The sequence below is a fragment of the Pelodiscus sinensis genome, chromosome 5, assembly GCF_052426305.1.
Source record: "Pelodiscus sinensis isolate ZL-2025 chromosome 5, ASM5242630v1, whole genome shotgun sequence".
Taxonomy (NCBI): Eukaryota; Metazoa; Chordata; order Testudines; family Trionychidae; genus Pelodiscus; species Pelodiscus sinensis.
In genome coordinates, this window is record NC_143056.1 from 87,769,532 (window position 1) to 87,790,182 (window position 20,651).

Here is a 20,651-nt window from a genome sequence, read left to right on the forward strand (position 1 = left end):
GCTGGGTGGAGGATGCAGCTGGGTGAAACACTGAAAATTTATTAATTTTTCATTTTTTATATGCATTTATATTTTTCGGCTGCAAAAGACAGTACTGAAAAAAAAAACGGGTTCCAACTAAAGTAAAAAGTTTAGGATCTAGCCAGCTTTCTATCCACCTAACAGTCCATTTATCCAATCAATATTTCCTTAACTTGCTGGCAAGAATATTGTGGGTGACTGTATCAAAAGCTTTGCTAATGCTGGCACTGGGGGGCTTTGGGAGGACCAGAAACAACTTTATTTGAATATTCATCATTTGCTTATTGAATTTGCAAATGAACGTTACTGGTCCTCCAAAAGCTCGTGAATGGATTTACTGGTCCCCATGTCAAAAAGTTTGGGAACCCCTGGCATAAAGCACTGCACTGTGAGCTGAATTTTTTACATTTTATTTCTTCCTATTGCTTGCAGTAATATCCTTGTGTAGTATGAGTGTGCTACATCTCCAGATTTCATGTCTACACCTGTAGAGGGTTCACTTGTCCATTTTGTTAGTGGATCTCAATCTTTCTAGACTGTCCCTCTTTCAGGAGTCTGATGTGTTTTGGGTACACCAAGTTTCACTTTACATCTGTTTGAACAAATAGTTCTCTCTCTCTCTCTCTCTCATGGGAAAAATTTCTTGTTCTCATTTTACTATACAGTAAGTCCTCATTTAACATTATAGATATGTTTCAGAAAATGATTGTGTTAAGTGAAAACCTATTATGCAAGGTCCATTTTCCCATTGAAAATAATGGAAAAGGCGGGGGTTGTGTTTCAAGCAGTGGTGTCTGTTGGGAGCTGGCCATAAGGTTGGGGAAGAAAGGGGAGTGGGTTACAGCAGGGAGGGGAGGTGTTTGGCTCTAGGGAAGGGGATGGGAGGGGAATTGGGTTGGGAGTTTGCCCCTGTGCTGGGACCTGCACTATGTGCGGGGAAGGGGGGAGGGTTGCTGGGGAACAGCACGGCAAGTGGTGAACCCTCTGCTGCCGGTGACGGATCAGCTGGGGAAATCGTGTTACGCCGGGGACAGTCGTGTAATTCAAAAATGTTCCCTAAAAAAAAAATCATGCTATCGTGAAAATGTGTTAAGCGGGCATGTGTTAAATTAGGAATTACTGTATAATTATAAAATAAATTGAAATATAAATTTTGTACTTACATTCCAGAGTGTAGTGTACATATAGATGTATAAAGATTGCATTTTGAATGAAATTCTAGTTTGGACTGACTTTGCTGATGCTTTTTTTTATGTAGTCTGTTAAATTAGTCAACTAATTAGATGAGATGATGTACCTCATGGAAGACCTCTATGTATCTGTGGGGCTGCTTGTACCACTGCATTATGTCATCGGTCGGTGTCTCCTAAGCAATTGGATGGATATATATATATATATATATACATATACACACACACTCTCTCTCTCTCTCTCTCTCTCACATGCATTAGCCTCATCTATCAATTTCGTCTATGTGCTGTTTGCTTCTTCAGCTCCTTGACCACTACTTTAAGTAGGAGCAGATGGACTAGTTGCAAGGGATAGAAGGACGAGATGCTTCTTAGAGTGCAGCGACCCCAGGCCAGGGTACCACTTCTTACAGTGCTTGTGTGTGGAGGGCAGAATGCATTCCTGGCGGCTCCTTGACAAAGTGCCCCGCGGCGGCAGGGAGTGCGGAAACTGCCTGGAGGGGCCAGGGCTACCCCTGCACCAGCTAGCGGGAGGGAAAGAGACCCCGGCACAGAGGCGCGCACACAGCGCAGGAACCTATCCGCCTGCGCCAGCCTTTGGGCAAGAAAGGGAGAGCCCAGTTTCTGCGCGCATGCGGAGTGACTTACCCTGTGGCGCCAGTGTGAGGGTTAACGGGGGCGGGGAGGGATGCACAAGCCAAGGGGCTGGCTGCGCTCTGCTGACTGAGCCGGGCAGCGCATTCCGCAGCGGACGCGCCGGGCGCTGCACGGGTGGAGGCGAGGAGCAGGTAGAGGCTCCGGGACCGGAGCGCGGGGCAGAGGCGCAGCGGCCGCATCGCGGGCTGGGGATGGGGGGGGGGGGGGTTGCAGCTGCCCACGAAGTGTGCTCTTCCTCCCAGTCCCCTCTCCCACCGGGAGCGGGCGGGCGGGCTAGGTGGCTGCCCCAGGCAGGGGAACAGGCTGTGTTGTGGTGGGAGCAGAGCCTCCTGCCCCTCATCGCTGAGCAGGCAGCCCGTCCTCGTGCCCCGCTCCCTGGGGCCGGACGCCCCCTCCCACGGGAGGCAGCTTGCAGCCCCCGCCTCTCCGGGCGTTGCAGCAAAAGGGCAGCTGGGGGCGGCGGGGAGGGGCTCCGCGCTTGCCGCAGAGGCTCTGCGGCGGGGCGGGGAGGCAGGGCCAGTTCCCGCTGGGGTCTCGGCTCTCCCCGGGCCATGCGGGAACAAGGGCCCTCGAAGAAAGTTCTCTGTGGGGAGGGGCAAACTCCGCCGCAGGGGAGCGGACATCGAGCCTGGCTCCGTCCAAGCTGTCCCGGAGCTTCCCCCTCATGCTACTGTCCTGCCTGTTCCCCAACCCCGCCACCCCTGGCTCCCCCTGCCGCTCCCCTCACCCTCCTTCCGCCATCCAGCCTGCTCTTCCCATTCTTCCAGGCCATCCTCACCCCATCTCCCCGCTCCCGTCTGTCCCTTCTACCCCATTGCTTCTGAGGCAGCGATTCAGACCTGGTGGGATGGGATTTGGGTCCCCCAGAAATCACCACCTTGCTGCTCTAGAGCAGTGGCCCCCAACCTTTAGAGGCTCCCGGGGGCGGGGACACTCACGCGCCGGGTGCCCAGGGGGGTGAGGCCGCATGTCCTGGGGCATGCCAGGGGCGGGGATGCCCTTGCGGCATGTGCCCCGGGGCTGGAGCCGCCCGAGCGCCTTGTGCCGTGGGCCTGGTGCCGCTGCCGCCACCCAAGCCGCGCACCTGGGGCCGGCGCCGCGCGCCTGCATGTGCCCCGGGGCTGGGGCTGCCCGAGCACCGCGCACCTGGGCTGCCCGGCTGCCCGAGCCCCTCCGCGGCTTTGCTCCGCGTCTTCCTGGTCTGCAGACCAGGGAGACGCGGAGCAGCTTTTCTCGCCCCGGAGTACACGGGCGGCGGGACCGCGAGGTCCCGCAGTCCGTGTCCTCCGGGGCGAGAAAAGCTGTGTTCGTAACTGCGGATCCGACATAAGTCGGATCCGCGTAAGTCAGGGACTGCCTGTATTGCTATAGGACTCTAGCTATGAAATGCCAAGCCTACAGGTGCTGGGATTCAGCCAAGGCAAAGCCCAGGCAAAAATTAAGCACTGGGTATTCCCACTCTTCAAGTAGTACAGAGGTCCCCACACTGATTTTCACACCCCTAGGAGCGAGGCCAGAGGCGTAGCGAGGGTTTTATGCGCCCATGAAGGCAAAATTGGTGCTCCATCCTGCCAAATGGTAGGGCCCCAAACCTGGCGCATAGCTAAGCTCGACCCTGGGAGAAGTGGGGGGAGCTTGTACCGAGTCTTACCCAACCCCCTCCAGTTTGGGGCTGGGTCCTGCATGCACTAATCCTTTGGCGGACGTGGAGGGAGTCAGACTGGGGGCAGAAGGATGGGGAGGAGATAGCTCCAGCCGGTGGTGGCAAGCAGAGGAGGAGCAGAGGGATGACTAGTGTGGCACGCAGCGGCCACTTCCCCTCCCTGCACCCTCCTCACTACACCACTGTAAATAATCCACCTCTTAGTAAAATAAGTAATTAATTAAACAATAAATATCCTAACTATAGACATATAAATTATATAGTTTTGTGGTTTACATTCTGTTAAATATCTTTTTCTCTCTAATTTGTTCATATCCCATTCTCATTAGGTTCATGTCTTTTACATAAAAAATGTCAAATTCTTAAATATCTAAGTTTTATAAAACATGAGAAGTTAATGTTATACAACCTAAATATGAATTTCATCACTATATTTCATTCAAGCATTTAAAACCACTGTTATAGCAAATGGGTAACACATTGCTTTAAAGAATAAAAGTAAAAAAGATTTTGAGCATATCAAATGTATTGTAATAGAGAGGTAGCGGTGTTAGTCAAATCTTGGTAAAACAAAAAGAAAAAAGTTAAGTAGCACTTTAAATACTAACAAGATACCTAATAAATTTATTATAAGCAATCTGTAATGTTTCCTAACTGCCCATTTACTTACCTAGTTAATCTAATTTTTTCACATTATCGTACAGCAAAAAACTACACAAGAGTTATCAATGTAAGAGATTAACTTACCTGTTACAATAACACTCCAAAAAACTTTTAAATAAAACTAACACACACCCTCACTTTCTTGAAGGCACTTGAAGCAATAAGTAGCCTAAGGCTGAGGATACCCTGCACGCGTGGCTTTCTGTCTGCCCTGAGGACTTTTTCCTTCAGGCTGCCATGAAATTCTATCCTTAAGTACAGGAGAGAGGTCTCTGAGCCACTCTTCCAAATTTCACACAAGCCATTCAACTGAAGCCATAGATATCAAGATTCAAGGCCAACTTTGCATTGAGCAGACTGCCTCTCCAGGTGTTCACAATCACAACATCCAAACATGTATAAGACTTTTAGATGAGAAAGCCAGGATAATCCCAAGTCTCTGCTATGACTGGGAGATGGAAAATCGGCAACAAAACGTGGGGCGATCTATCACTTCAGTAATTCCAACTCCTTTAGCATTGAGGCTCTGATTATCCAGCACCAGCTGAGGCAGAGCGGGCACTGTGTGCATGTCTGATAAATTTTTACCAAAACTCCTGCCTGCCCAACTCATCAAAGGAGAAAGGAAACAGGGAGGCAAAAGGGAATGTAATAGTACAGAACCCTTTTTATAAGCTTCAGAAGGGTAGCTGAGTTAATCTGTAACAGGAAAAACTTAAAAAAACAACAAAACAGTCTAGTAGTAGTTTAAAGACTAACAAAACATGTAGATCAGAGGTAAGCAAAAGGGCTTCCATGGGTCGGATCTGGTCTGCTGAGGCCCTGCTGCTCCCCCGCCCCAGGCCAATTAGGGCTTGGGGTGGGAGAGCACATGAAGCTTTCTCTGCTCTGCCCCCACCCAGCAAGCAGCACATGGCACTTCCAAGCACCACGTACTCCTCACAAGGCAGGAGGAGGCTTCCCGCGCTCCCCCGCCCTCAAGTCTTGATTATCCTTAGGGTGGGAGAGCGCACAATGCCTCCTCTTGCCCTACTAGAGACATGGGTTCCTAGTGGGAAGGAGGAGGCAAAGGGGCTCCTCCACCCCAGACCAATCATGGTCTGGGTAGCCCCACCCCTTCCTGTTTAGTGCCCACCCCTTCCGTGGTGATCCAGGGCTACTTCAAACATTTTTGAAGTGACCCCTGGGCAAAAAATTTTGCCCAACCTTTGTAGATGGTATCATGAGCTTTCATGGGTGGGACTGGGTTGTGCCTACAAAAGCTCATGATACCATCTACATCAGGCATGTCAAACAGGCTTCTGGCGGGCTGCATGTGGCCCAATCAAAATTTTTTGTGCCTGCCACAAGATTTTATAAAAGAATAAAGTGCGGCTCATTGGCCACTTGGAGCACATGGCCGAGTGCAGCTGAGCTGCTTGGCATAGGCATCAAGTGCCTGCTCACAGTTGGCTGCTGTGCTCACACCTCCCCAGTGCCTGAGGAAGGAATGTGTGGCAGCAGCGACACTAGCTCTGGGACCCAGGTATTAGGTATGGGGGGAGGGGCTGGGAGTGCCTGGGTCTGGGGGGGAGGGAGAAGGCATTGGGTTAGAGGGGTGTTCTTTGGGGGAACAGAGAGGAATTGGGTTAGAACGGGGATTTGGGAGTGCCTGGCTCTGGGGCAGTGGAGGGAGATATTTTGTTAATGTTTTGGGTTTTATTTATTTATTTCCAAATAAAATCACAAAATGTATATTAACTTTATATCAAATATATGTCAATTTTTTGCAATTGCACGAATAATTATGTTTATGCAAAATCTCAAACTTACAAAGTATCTGAAATTTTTACAGAAGCCTGTTCTATTTGATTGACCATGGTCTATACTTGTTTTTATTTCAACAAAACGAATTATGTATCATGTACAAAATTTAAAAGTACCTTAAATTTATATTTAAATTAAAAATTATTTTGAGTAAATAACAATTTTACACATCAAATTATTGTACTATATTAAAACAAGACCTGAAAAGTATTATAAAATATACCTAAAACATAATCTATAAAAATAAATAATTACAATTTTCCAATGGAAGTACATTTTCTTTGGTGTCCCTGAAAGCTATCAGTTTTAATTTGTGCCCCTCAGTGGGCTTCAAGTTTGACATTCCTGATCTATATGTTTGTTAGTCTTTTAAAAATGTAACCGGATTATTTTTTAAAGTTGTTCTTTTTGGTATAAAGTGGTATAAAGTATCTTTTATTTTAAAAAATTATAAGTAACCCTAATGCACCCACCTCTCTCCCAAGAGCCATCCCAATGCACTCACACTTCCCACAGAGCCAGCCCCCCATCCCAAAGCACTCACCCCTCCCCCTGAGCCAGACCCCACAGAGCCTCCATCCAAATGAACTCACCCCTCCCTCTGAACGAGCCCCGCCCCCGAGCCAGGCACAGGAGGAACAGAACAGCTGGGTAAGGGATTCTGGGTAAACTTTTCTTGTTTACTCCTCTATTGGAGCTTCAGGGTTTTTTCCTCCTTTTTGGCTGCTTCGTTTTTCCATTCTCCCCCTGGTGGCAGTTTGCATTACTACGCCTCTCCAGAGAGGCTCTGGAGCAGCTCATGCTGGTTTGCAGATATCTGTGATTAACGCAAGTTAATTTTTTTAACACATTAATTCTGCCCTGTGTTAATCCCAGGCATTAACACCTACTAATTGCCAGTCTTAGTTTTTGCCCATGAAATCTTGTGCCATTGGTTTTGGCACAGTTGTCTTAGGGATACATATATGTGGATGTCCCCTTATTTCTCCCTTCCCCTTTTCTTTTTGGAATTGTACTGAGCCTTAAAAGCTTGTTCATGAAATGATGCATCTAGTAAAGATGAGATGTGCTGTAAAAAAAAGCCCCTGGTGCTCTGTGACACATACTCAAACAGCCAAACAACTTGAGATGAAAAGATGGGTGGGAGGGGGGAAATGTGCTACAAACAGGAGTTGTATTGTGCTCCAACAGGCAAGTCTAATTTGGGTCTGGTAGGCTATCAAGAAAAAAATAGAAAACGCAGAGAGCAGACGTCAGTAAATTAGGCATGTCTGGGCACTGCCTCATGATGACACAATGTTCTAGTGTTCTTTTCCTGGGTATCTGCCACAACTGTCTCTGGTATCCAATAATTCTTTGCAGATGTGATATCTTAATGTTTTGCAAATGTCAAGGGCTTTGTCCAAAGCCTTCTGATGTCAATAAACTTTGTATCAAATACCAGTGAATTATTCTTCAGTACATCCCTTTTGTAAGGTAAGTGACTATCATCCCCGTTTTACACATGAAGGAAGCTGAGCATGTAAAAGTAATGTGATTTGCCCAATGTCACAAAAATAATCTGTCTGGGCCAAGATTAGAATTTGGGACTTCCTGACTCCTATTCACATGTTCAGAATACTAGACCTTAGTCTTTTTTTGAATCAGAACTTTCATTGGTTTTCAGTTTTATAAATTAAGGAACATATAACCATTTTTCATTTATTCTTACTTCCAGAATCTGGAAGAAATATGAACAAAATGAACTGTATCCTGTTCACTGTCTTCATTGTTCTGATTGCTTATTGCAATTCTGGTAGGTATCCTGCAGATTTTGAATGAACACATTACAAAAGTACAAAATGTGGTTACTGATAGTTGGGGAGGGAGAGAGCAGTGCAGCTTATATAAACATATCAGTGTTGCTTTCTGTGGTGAGGGCAGGTCCAAGGGTGGAGGTGGATTTCTGTAACAGAAAGCTTTCAAGCTGAAGCAGGAATGCAAATATACAGCGAGCATCCCATCACAGTATAGGAACAAAATATCCTGTTTCATTGATATAATATCAGCAGAAGATTGCCAAGTATAAACTGGATACAAAGTATTGGGCAGAATTGGGGGACAACGGGATAAAAACAATATTTGGTGGAAGCAAATTTAAATTTCAGTTATTTTTTTTAGATTCTATTTTTAAATAGGATAATTTTTTCTGTTGTGTAGAGTAGACTTTGCCTTCAGGAGGATGGTACTTGCTAAAGAAATCTTACAGATCATCCTTTGGTGTGGTCAAGATTAATTTTTTTATTTAAAAATCTGAATTGTGAATTAAAAAAAAACTTTTAAAAATAGACTTTTCAAAGTTGTCTGTCTCTCTGTGTGAACTGGGTATGGGTTTTTTTTTTTTTAAGGGTAGGATTTGCACTTTTCCTGCTCCATTCTTTTCTTAGCCCTTCCCATCCTTTCCCTTCTTGCTTGATTTTTCTATCTAGTCCTTTGGCAACCTATGGAAAAAGAAATTTGGGTTTGGAGCTTTTGTTTCCTTCCCCAAGAAGGACTGGGGAAAGGAAGAAGCAGTGGGTCACATGGCACCTGGCAGGAGAATGGCTGCCTTGTTTCAGACCTCCAAAACACATCAATTCATCTCTAACAGTTACTTTCCTGGCAAACTGGTAATAAGTTTCTGCCCTCGATTTTAAATTATTCCACACAGCACACAAACAGAGCTCGCCGCCACCTGGCGAGCCCTGCCGAACTGATATATTGGATTCAATCTCAAAAGATATGTGTGGCCTCTCTCAAGATGCATGTGATGTAAAATCCCAAATAACTCACTTGGAAAATTAGCTACAAAAGGCTGCCATTGAAATTAAGGAAATTAAAGAAGGAACTGCCTCCTTAAAGCTTAGACTAGGATAAATAGGATGATTTCAAAAACAGATCTTGAAGACACAATCTTTGCCTCTTGGGCATTGCTGAGAGACTAGAGGAGAAGGATATTATCAGCTTCCTTCAGAAACTGCTCTCTGACGTATTTAAATTGGCACCACAGTTGCCTCCATTAGATAATGAAAGAGTGTCTCAAATGCCTAGTGCAAGACAGTCTCAAACCCATCATATTCAAGACGTTGAAGTTCAAAGATAATATAACATTAATGAATGCTGCCAGAAAAGCTGAAACACTTATGTACAAAGGCCACAGAATTTATCCTTTATCCTTTTTTTTTTCTGTCTTGAATGACTTTCTCATAAACAAACTAGGGAAAGATAGCTCAAGGTGGGTGCATAACTGATTAGAAAATCATTCTCAGAGAGCAGATACCAGTGGTTCAGTCAAGCTGGAAGGGCATACTGGTCCTGGGTCTGGTTATGTTCAATATCTTCATAAGTGATTTAAATAATGACACAGAGAATACACTTAGTTTGCAGACAATACTAATCTGAGTTTCAAGTGCTTTAGAAGAAGAGATTGAACTTTCATTTTTATTTACCTCAGACCATTTCTCCAGTTTGTCCAGATCCTTTTGAATTTTAATGAAAACAAAACAAAGTACTCCACCTAGGAGTACAAAATGAACAATGCCTAGGAAAGAGGACTGGGAGTTATGTTGGATTACAAGCTAAATATGAATCAACAGTGTAACACAATTGCAAAAAAACCCTGATCATTCTGGGATATATCAAAATAAATCTTGTATGCAAGACACGAGAAGTAATTCTTCCAATATACTCTGCACTGATAAGGTTTCATCTGGAGTACTCTGTACAATTCTGGGTACCACATTTCAGGGAAGACCTGGACAAATTGGAGAAAGTTCAGAAAAGAGCAACAAAAATGATTAAAGGCTTAAGAACATAAGAATGGCCATACTGGATCAGACCAAAGGTCCATCCAGCCCAGTATCCTGTCTGCCAACAGTGGCCAATGCCTGGTGCCCTAGAGGGAGTGAACCAAACAGGTAATAATCAAGTGGTCTCTCTCCTGCCATCCATCTCCACCCTCTGACAAACAGAGGGTAGGACACAATTCCTTACCCATCCTGGCTAATAGCCATTAATGAACTTAACCTCCATGAATTTATCAAGTTCTCTTTTAAACCCTGTTATAGTCCTGGCCTTCACAACCTCCTCAGGCAAGGAGTTCTACAGGTTGGCTGTGTGAAGAAGAACTTCTTTCTATGTGTGTTAAACCTGCTGCCCATTAATTTCATTTGGTGGCCCCTGGTTCTTATATTATGGGAACAAGTAAATAACTTTTCCTTATTCACTTTCTCAACACCACTCATCATTTTATAAACATCTATCATATACCCCATTAGTCTCTTCTTTTCCAAGCTGAAAAGTCCTTATTTAGGTCTTGTTTTCTATCAGGAAAAACTAAAACAATAAATTTGTTTAGTTTTGATTAAAAAAAAAAAGACTAAGGGGTGACATAATAGTTTTCAAGTCTGTAAAAGATTACTTATAAGGAGGAAGGTGAAAAATTGTTCTCATTAACCTCAGAGGCTAGGAAAAGACGCAAAGGGCTTAAATTGCAACAAGGGAAGGTTAGGTTAGACATCAGGAAAAACTTCCTAACTGTTAGAGTGGTTAAGCACTGGAACAAATTGCCTCCTAGGTGTTGGAATTTGTTGCTGGAGGTTTTTAAGAACAGGTTAGACAAACACCTGCCAGAAATGGTCTAGTAGTTAATACATAGTTCTGCCTTGAGTGCAGGGGACTGAACTAGAAGACCTATTTTTCCATCATTACTGCCTGTAGTTGATGATTTTGGAAAGATCTCTGGGTTTTGCATTGACTGGACTAAATCAGAGATAAATATATCCAAAAGACCAGATTCTTCTCAGTTTCAACATTTTGCACTTTGAATGTGCAAGGAAATAACTTATTCGTGTATTAAAATCCCAAATCTTCCCAACATTGTGTTTATTATAAGAAATTTCCAGGGACATAGAAAAGTGGTGTCTCCTCCCTCTATCCTTATATCTAGGAGAACAGAAAAAGCTAAAATAAGTATCTGTCCAAAAATGAGGTTTAACTTTATAGTGAATTGCCTTTCAAGATCTTTCCTTCGCTCTTTGCTCAAATGTAGGCTTATCATGCAACTTCTCTCTCTCTCTCTCTCTCTCTCTCTCTCTCTAAATTAATTAAAAAAAAGTTTTTCCTATGACACAATAACTTCATCAGGCTCTCTAGCCACTAAAGCAGTCAGAGAGAGGGGGTCTGGTGAGTGTAACAAGCAGGGAGTTTTCACAGCCAGAGAGCAGGGGGTTGGTGAGCATAGTGAGCAGGGGGCAGCCCCCTAATATGGAATTAAAAAAAAAGCCTCACTTGTCACATAAGATCCTCCTTATACCACTACAGATAACCCATGCCTCAGGATTAAGGCCTACTTCATGCCTAAGATAATTTAGATAGAAAAAGGAAATTAGACCAGGAGATACAAAAAGGTTAATGATAGGAAGGGGATGTGCTAGCAGTCAGGATTAGGAAAAATGTCACTATCATGGTGTTGAAGATTTATGGGCACATGCATGGGAACTGAAGAGATGGGATGATGGAAAGAAAGAAGGGGTGAGGTGTGGGGCAAACAGCAACGAGAAAGGACAAATCACCTGATTAAAAGGATGAGAAGTTCTGCATTGATACCACCAGTGAAACAAAGATGTAGCGAACTCAAGGTTAACATCCCTGGACTGGTAAAGGTTAGGGCTGAATCTATGCATTGCAGCAGTTGGCTGCAGTCCCAATTTGCTTTATTCATATGCAGCTGCTGTTTTTCTGAATTTGGGGTGAAAAACTGAGAGACTTATAAATAATTTGCAATCTAAGAGGCTCTTGCACTACTTAAAGTAGTATAGTCTTTTTTATTTGAGGATTTAAAATGGTCTAACAGATATTGAAAAGTCCTTCATTATGAGAATTTTGAATTTGTATTAGGAAAGTAACTAGTTCGCATGTAATGACAAATATTCTTTTCTTGTTTAGGATATGCTCTGAGGTGTTACACTTGTGCAAATAGTCCTTCGCTGTGTTCAACCAATGCTACCTGCACCCATGGAGATGATACTTGCTTACAGATCAAGCTTCGTATGTATCCTGTCCCACAGGGGAAAAAAATACAGTAACATTAACTCATTCAAAGTCTGTGCATTTGCAGTCTGGAAGTGTCTGATTTGTTAATTCAGGTCAGGATGAAAGACTATTTTAATAACTTGATGATAATAACCAGGGCTCGACAAATTATGGAAAACCCTACTTGCCAGACAAAAAAGGGACTCGCCACCCTCCCCCCAACCCCACCCCCCAAAAAGTGTTTTTTTTTAATGGCATAAATTCCTAATAAGAATAAGAACAGTAATTACTAGTACGTTCTTAATAAATATCACCCAAGTTATTAATAAATAAACTTCTACCTTTTCCCTCTGTTGCCATGTTTCCTCTCTTTGCTCCATCAGCTCCCCTGGTGGCTGCTGCCCCCCAACCCCTCACCCTTCTCTGCTGTCCTGACTCCTGCCCTTCTCGCTGCCCTCAGCCTTCCTGAGACCTGCCCCCCTCCACCAGCCCTTCTCTCCCCCCTGTGCCCACTCCTCCAGTAGCCCCACTCTGATCAAATGAGCTACCCCTCCTCATCCCCTCTCCTAACACCTCCCTCTACACACCTTCCCTGCCTCTCTCCTCTGATGCTGGTCCCTCCCCTGCAGGTGTCTGCCCTTCTGCTTCACCAGCAGAATCTCCTGGCACCTGCACCCTCCTGGTTCCTCCCCCTTCCCTCACTGCCCCCGCCCCCTTTGCCCTCTTTTTCCCTGATACCTACCCCCTCAACACCCTCTGCCCCCATTCCCCTCATGCCCTTGTGCCCTCACACATGCCTTGCTTCGTCCCCGCCTTCCTCATGCCCACCCCTTCTTTCAAGCCTTCTCCCAGCACCTCCCCCTCCTCCCTCTAGCCCCCAGTGACCGTACCCTCTCCTCTCCCAGCATCAGCCTGTTCCCCTCTCCCACTGACACCTCCCCTTCTGCCCGTTTCCTCATTGTCTGCACTTGGCCCCCTGGGATTTGTCTCTCCTGCACCCCTGTTCCTTGGTGCCTTCCCCTTTCTTCTTCTTCTCCTGACCTCCTCCCCTTCCCTCCCCTCCCCTCAGCACAAGCCCCTTTCCCCATATTTTTCCCCTCCTCTCCCCACACCCCAGCCCAGCCACTTCCCCTCCCTCAGGGCCAAGCAAAACATTCCCCCCCCCTTTTTCTTGTCTTTTACACGTTTGCATTTTGCAATGCTTTTTGTTTGTTTGTTTTCATTTTTGTCCCAGCATTTTAGCCGTATAAATAGCAAATAGCATTTTCATTCATTTTTTTCCCATAAAGGCAAAGGCGCTTCAAGTGAACTCCCCCTTTCACTTGCTGTGGGTCACAGCAGCCTTTTCCCTGCCCTGTCCAGCTCCTCCCTATGGACAAGCACCCCTCACTCTCAACGCACAGGGGAAACAGGATGCAGGGACAGCACAGAGCCAGAGGGGTGCAGGGAACAGTGTGTGTGTGGGGGAAATGGGACAGGGGTGGCGCGGGGAACAGGAGGCATGGAGGCAGAGGGACACAGGGATCGGAGGGAGCAGTGTACGGGGTGCAGTGGAGGCCCGGGGAATGGGACGCAGGGAACGGGAGGGGCAGAGGGATCGGGGTCTAGGGGCAGTGCAGGGAATGGGCAGCACAGAGCTGGAGGGGGGAGCAGGGATTGGGGGGAGCAGAGTGCGGGGTGCAAGGGTGGCGCAGAACCAGAGGGAGAGCAGGGGATCTGGGGTGCAGGGGCAGCGTGGGGAATGGGTGGCAGGAGCCAGATGGGGCGCGGGGCGGGCGCAGTGAGCCGGGCGGTCGGCTGGGAGCGGTCTCTCGCTGGCGAGGGGTTGGGGCTGGGGCCGTAGCAGGACTGGAGTTGGCAAGGCGGGGCCTGGCTCCACTGCGTGCTGCAGCCAGCTTGCAGGGACATGCAGCCAGAGCCGAGTTGCTGCAGCCCTTTAAAATTGGCCAGGCCGGACCACATCACACCAGCGTCCTGGCGTCTGCCGATGCCCCGCCTCCTCGCGCCACAGCTGCACGCAGGCAGCCCAGTGCTGACAATGGCCGCAGTTTCCCCTCCCCAGCAGTGCTCTGCTCCTCCACCGGCTGGCGGATTGGATGGGGCAGCACCGCCCGTAGTGCGGGCTTCGGCCAGCCCATCACAACTGCCCACTGGGCCAGTCCGCCCCTGCACTCGCCAGCTGGCAAAATCTACTCACCACGGGCGAGCGGGCGAGTGCATTTGTCAAGCCCTGATAATAACCATCAGTACATTTTGGTGTTTTGAGCACCTGATGAAGCTAGACAGCAGTATTGTACATCAGATACACACATTTGTCTTATATCCAGGTAAATAAAACAAATTGAAGTTGTTCAAGTGAATGAATTAACAGCAAGGTTGCATAAAACTCTAGTGAATAAAGTGTACTTCACATAATTTCTTCTCATCATAAATACAGCTTATATTAAAATAAACTTATGGTCAAAAATTTAGAACTGAAGCATTTTTCAAAAAAATTAACAATTTTTTTGACACCAGAATGTCATATCTACTTATGTCTTTCAAAAATTGTCATGGGCACCTAGAATATTGGGTACACGCTTTTCACTGAAGAATAGCAAAATGCCAAATATATATAATCTAGCTGTAGAAGTTAGACCCGAAAACATGAATCTGCCTGAGGAACAAGGTTGGGTTTTTTAACACATGTTTAATATTCAATGTAGATAACACGAACATTTCACTTTTTCTGAGAAACAGCAAGGAATGAGGAATTGTAGGAAACCATATAGGAAGAATGTCTGTTTTCTGGCCTTAATCATATTTTTCCATTATATGATTTATACTTTCTAGTAGTCAGAGAAATGCTAAGAGAATGCTAGGAAAGCATAAATGGTTAAGCTCTTATAAATGATAGTCCTTCAGAAAAGAGAGGATTGTTAAGGGATAGAATGTTCTTCCTGATAAAGAAGCTAAGAACCGAAGCAGCTGGTCAAACTGCACAGAACTACATACTCAGTAAGGCCTGCGTTAAAGGGCAAGGCTAGTTCAATATATGCAATTCTACTAATTATGTAGCTGAAGTCGACATAACTTGATTCGAGTTTCCCCACTGCTCCCACAGTGGAAGGCCAACAGGAGCAAACACTCCCATTGGCTTCCCTTATTCCTCACAGGAGCAGGAGTATCGGTTAGCTGCTGAAGGGGGTGCCCTCAGTTTGATTTAGCAGGTCTTAACTAGACAGGCTAAATTGAATTCCGGAAGATCGATCACAGCAGCATTAATCTTCCATTTAGTGAAGACATGGTCTAAGTGTGCTATCAATGTGGACTTCATTGGAGCAAGTTAGTCTACAATTATTTCTTTAAGCATAAACTAAAAGAAGCCAGTGACTACAAGGTGGTTTTTTTTGTTTTTTTTTGGATCTGGTTTTACTCCACATCTAACTTTTTAAAGGTTACAGACTCTTGCGTAAACAACAGCCTTCTTAGTCAGAGATCCCATAGTGCTCAAACCAAACCAAATGGTGGCTTTGCCTCTTATGTTTTGTATGTTAGAATTCTTACAAGACTGGCTGGGATATCATGTGGTAAGCTGTAAATGGAGCCTTTAACTAAGTGTGACTTTCTCATGTAGACAAGCCCCATCTTAACTGTATTTGAAATTTGAAATTGAATCAATTAAAGCAATGCAAAAGGCTATGTAGAAAATCTTGTATATTTTTAGAAAACTAAAATTGAAATAAGCCATACACGAGTTTCCATGTATTCTTTCACATCAGCTGAACATTTTGCCTTTGTGAATTAGGTACTATTTACATGAGGAAGTTGCACTAACTTCTTTTGTAAAAACAAAGACTGCCAGACTGAAATATGTTTCTACTATCCTTAGATTCCACCACACACACTCCCTCTTCCCTGCCCCCATTTCATTCTTTTTCTCCAAAACAGGAATGGTGTCTTGTGATAATGGGAACTCTTTAAATGCCTCTTGGTTCCATCATTGCCAAAAAATATTAAAGCTGCATTGCCGTGAATTCATGAGCATGAAGGAAACTTCACTGGTACACCCTGAAAGAGACAGTATTAGTATTTTTCATTAACCTGTTGAAGCTGTGATGAGAACTAAGCACGAACTGGGCACTATCCAGCAATGAATAGTTTATCCCAGATTTCCCTTTAAAAGAACACTCCAGCTACTAATCCAGTCACTACGTGCAGCTTATGAGTTTTGCTAACACAACGTAACTGCATCCCCACTGCATTATTAGCTTGAGGGACAGCAGCGCTTGAGTTTGAATGCAGAGCCCTGATAACCATCTAGCTCAAGTTTTCACTATTTCACTCACTATTTCAGCTAAGCTAGAGATTTGCATGTAGACATTAAGTTAGAGGGAATACTAGAGTCATATCTCAAGCTATGGACAGCTGGTATGCTAAGCAAGGGAAGGCATTGCCTTGGCAAACTGCTAGCCTGGCCCTGCCTACACTCCACCCCCAGAATGCCTACTGTAGGTGTTCTGGGGATGGAGCATTGCTTCCCTCAGGGACCCTGGCTCTGGAGCACTCAGAGGGTGGAGGCTGGAGCCACTCGCTGCCCTCCCTCCCTGTGCTCAGGGGCCAGGGAGGCTGGGGTGAGTGTGTGTGCACCCACCCACACTCTCCTCCTCCTCATGGTGGTGCGGGGGCGCGCCTACGGTATGCTGGCTGACATCCTCATGGTGGGAAGGAGGCTTGGGTCCGGGGGGGAGGGCCTCAGTGGAAGGGGCAGGACAGCGGGTGGGGTTGGGGCTGGGGGTTTGCCTCCCCCAGCCCTCCCTTCACTGATTGCTCATGTCTCAAGCTACTACTGAGCTGAAGATACGCCCATTGTCACCTCACATGTTGTGTTCCCATCCGCATATTTATAGTGCACGCTCAGAGAAGAGCAAAGGAACATGTTGAAAGGAGCTTGAACAACAAGAATTGGGTATGTTTAGACTAGAGCAGTCTTTCTTCTTTCTGTAGAGAAGCAAACATTCCAGTATGAAAATTAGGTAGGTTCAGAAGTTAAAATAGGAAAATAATTAAGGAATCCATCTGGAAGATAAGGTGATAAGTAACAGTCGGCATGGATTTGTAAAGAACAAATCATATCAGACCAGCCTGACAGCTTTCCCTGTTAGGATAACAAGCCTTGTGGATAAGGGGAAACCAGTAGATCTGGTATACTTAGACTATGGCAAAGCATTTGATATAGTCTTGCATGACTTTCTCATTAATAAACTAGGGAAATACAATCTGGATGGGGCTATCGTAAGGTGGGTGCATAATTGGTTGGGTAACTGTTCTCTGAGAGTAGTTATGATTTGCAGTCATGCTGGAATGCCATAACAAGTAGGGTTCCATAGGAATCAGTTTTGGGACCAGTTCTGTTTAATATCTTCATCAATGATGTAGATAATGTCAGAGAGAGAATACTAATAAAGTTTGTGGATGATACCAATCTGGGAGGGCTAACAAGTGCTTAGGGTGATAGAATTATAATTCAGGATGATCTGGACAAACTGGAGAAATCATCTGAGGTAAATAGGAGGAAAGTCAATAAGGACAAATGCAAAGTACTCCACTTAGGAAGAAATAATCAGTTTTACACATACAAAAGGGAAATGAGTACTGCAGAAAAGGATCTAGGGGTCATAGTGGATGACAAGTTAAACATGAGTCAACAGTGTGATACTGCTGCAAAAAAAGCAAACTAGATTCTGGGATGCATTAACAAGAGTGTTGTGAGCAAAACATGAGAAGTAATTCTTTCACTCTGCTCTGTGTTGATTAGGCCTCAGCTGGAGTATTGTGTCCAATTCTGGATACCACATTTCAGGAAATAGATGGACAAATTGGAGAAGGTCCAGAGAAGAGCAACAAAAACATGATTTAAGGTCCAGAAAACATAATCTGTGAGGGAAGATTAAAATAACTGGGTTTGTTTAGTGTGGAAAAGAGAAGATCGAGAGGGGATACAGGAGCTTTCAAGTACTAAAATGTTGTTACACAAAGGAAGGAGAAAAATTATTCTCCTTCATTCTTGATGATAGGACAAGAAGCAATGGGCTTAAATTGCAGCAAAGGAGGTTTAGATTAGACCAGTGTTTCTTAACCAGTGGTAGGAGTACCCTCAAGGGTACTCGAGAGAAGTCTGGGAGGGGGTATGTCAACACAACTGAAATTTGGAGAAAACTGAATTTTTGTTTTAAGTTTTATAGTGCTTTATTATTTCTGTACTTTTTACACCCAAAAATTTCATCGCCCGTCCGACTACGATTAAGTTGTTTAAACAAATGTGTTGCAATGGTAGAAAAAAATTTTGTGTCTGAAAACTTCAGGAACTGGGAGTACTTATACTGTTTTTCAAAGGGGGTACTTTATTAAAAAAAAAAGATTGGTCATTTGGAAAAACCAGGTGGTTAAGTACTGGAATAAATTGGCTAGGGAGATCTTAATCTTCAATGATGGAGATTTTACAAACAGGTTAGACAAACATCTGTCAGGAACAGACTAGATAGTGCTTGGTCTGGCCATGATAGCAGGGGACTTGACTTGATGACCTTTCAAGGTTCCTTCCAATTTTATGATTAATATCCTGCTTCTGATTTTTTCTATTTTTTACTTTTTTTGGAAAGATAATTTGAAAACCTATACCTGCTGGAAACACGCCCGATGCAACATGAATGAGATTGCTGATGATTTTGGTGTTGACAACTTTCATTTCTTCTGCTGCCAAAAGGACTTTTGCAACAAGGGTCCAGCCACAGTGGTTAGTAAAACAGCCTTCAGCATTGTGACTGTGATGACCATGATCTGGATACTCTTTTAATCTCGAAACAAAAAGAAATATTTTTCTGTTTGTATTGCTAAATATTTTCCTAGATCTCTACCAATAGTGTGGTGAAGTATTTTGTCCTCTGATTTATAAATCATGATTCACAAAATGTTCTCTATTGGATAAATTACTATCCAGAGCTCTCTGGAAAGAGAGGCATATTGTGTATGATCAGTCAGAAAGAACATTTTGTGTTGCCTCAGTTGGAGGAAAATGTCATCTTTTAGAAAAATCTGTATATAAGGGGGAGGAATGGGAAAATACATATTAATTGCTAAAAATTGTAATTTCTCAACGCTCTATGAATTTGCAGTTATGTTTTTCTCTCTTGTTCAATATGTTTTATTAGCCTTCAGTGAATCCATATTATCCAGTGAATTCTCCTGCTGTTTCAAAATACAATTTATGATCTTATTAACATAGCTGAAATCCTAGTTCTTGTTGAAATATGATTAGCTGTGATTGGAAATAAATTATGTAGCCACTGAAATTGCATTATTTTGGGGAAAATATTTTGAGTGTGTTACAACTGAAAATTAAATTGAGGTGCATTTGAAGTACATGAGGAATGCCTTGCCTCTCTGTAGAGTTCTATGAACATGTAGGTACATGTATGTGCTGCTTCAACATCTTGTGTAAATTTTATCTTTTGCTCATGGTGGCTTTCACAACAAAAATTTAAGCTGAACAGCTTCTTTGCACAGCAGTTAACTTTGTATATTCAGAGTTGTGTGAAATCTTTTGGCTTCAACCTGATATTTTTGTCTGAAAAACAGTTAAGAGTTTAAAAGCAGAATTTTCAGTTTGGATATGCTTTATATATTTTCTGCTTGAAAACAGATTCAGCAAATGCAACTAACTCTTCCAGCTTCTAAATGTGGATGTTCCAGAAAGACTTGTAGAACTTTTGTGCAACATTTATAACTGCCAATATTTTATTATTGCTGCTAATAAACATGTATTGAATGAAAAATGCGCATTCTATATATAGAAAGATAGCTTTTGACACAGCCTTCATCTTGCTGCCAGTTGTACTGTCTTACTAAGTGATGGGCATAGGTGTAGGTGCTTTTACTATATTTGGTGGCCCTGCTTTTAATTTGTACTCTGTAATATCAAATCTTCTTCTGCTTCCTTAGGGGTATACTACCTACTTGCTGCAGGGAAGGGGGTCAGTTACCAAAGATATTTTTATTTCTGAGATGCATGGTCTGTGGTAACCAGAGTCTCCTATGATGATTGGTCTTATACACTGCTGCTTTGCTGCCATAGCTAGGGCCAGATGAAGATACCGTATCATTCTATATAGAACATATGACTGTTTGATTTTAGTTTCATTTGGCCAAAATGATTCAAGCTATTATGATAGTCTGGTATTTATCTGATCACTCTGAACATGAGTGGTGACCGTGGTTTTTCATTAATAAAAAAGGACAAAAATAAACAAAACTGCGAGTTAAGTATGGTTATTTACCAGAATGCTTGTTATAGTTCAAAATAATCTTATGGTAAGAAATGAGAAACCTAGTCTTACATCACAAGGAAGTAGAGACTACATTCAATCAATCCAATCAATCAATGTGTCCAGAGCTGTTAGGTGGGCCAGGAAGGGCTATTTCATTAGGAAATGGTGAGGGTTTCTAATCTAACTTCAGGTTTCAAACTACCTCTTTTTTGTAGGGGTAAACTAACAATACAATATACAATAGACGAGAGAACAATCCTACCCTGCAAGGGACAGTAGGCTAGATGATTCATA

At 44.0% G+C, this 20,651-nt stretch overlaps 1 protein-coding gene across 1 annotated transcript; it reads left to right on the top strand.

Annotated features, from left to right (window-relative positions):
- The first annotated feature begins 1,851 nt into the window (after positions 1-1,851).
- On the top strand, positions 1,852-20,349 carry LOC102451598 (CD59 glycoprotein-like). The gene is made up of 4 exons (XM_006127307.5): positions 1,852-1,999; positions 7,718-7,795; positions 11,965-12,066; positions 18,693-20,349. Exons 2-4 carry the CDS (start codon positions 7,732-7,734, stop codon positions 18,884-18,886), a joined length of 360 nt encoding a protein of 119 aa, XP_006127369.3. The 5' UTR covers positions 1,852-1,999; positions 7,718-7,731; the 3' UTR covers positions 18,887-20,349.
- The last annotated feature ends 302 nt before the right edge of the window (positions 20,350-20,651 follow it).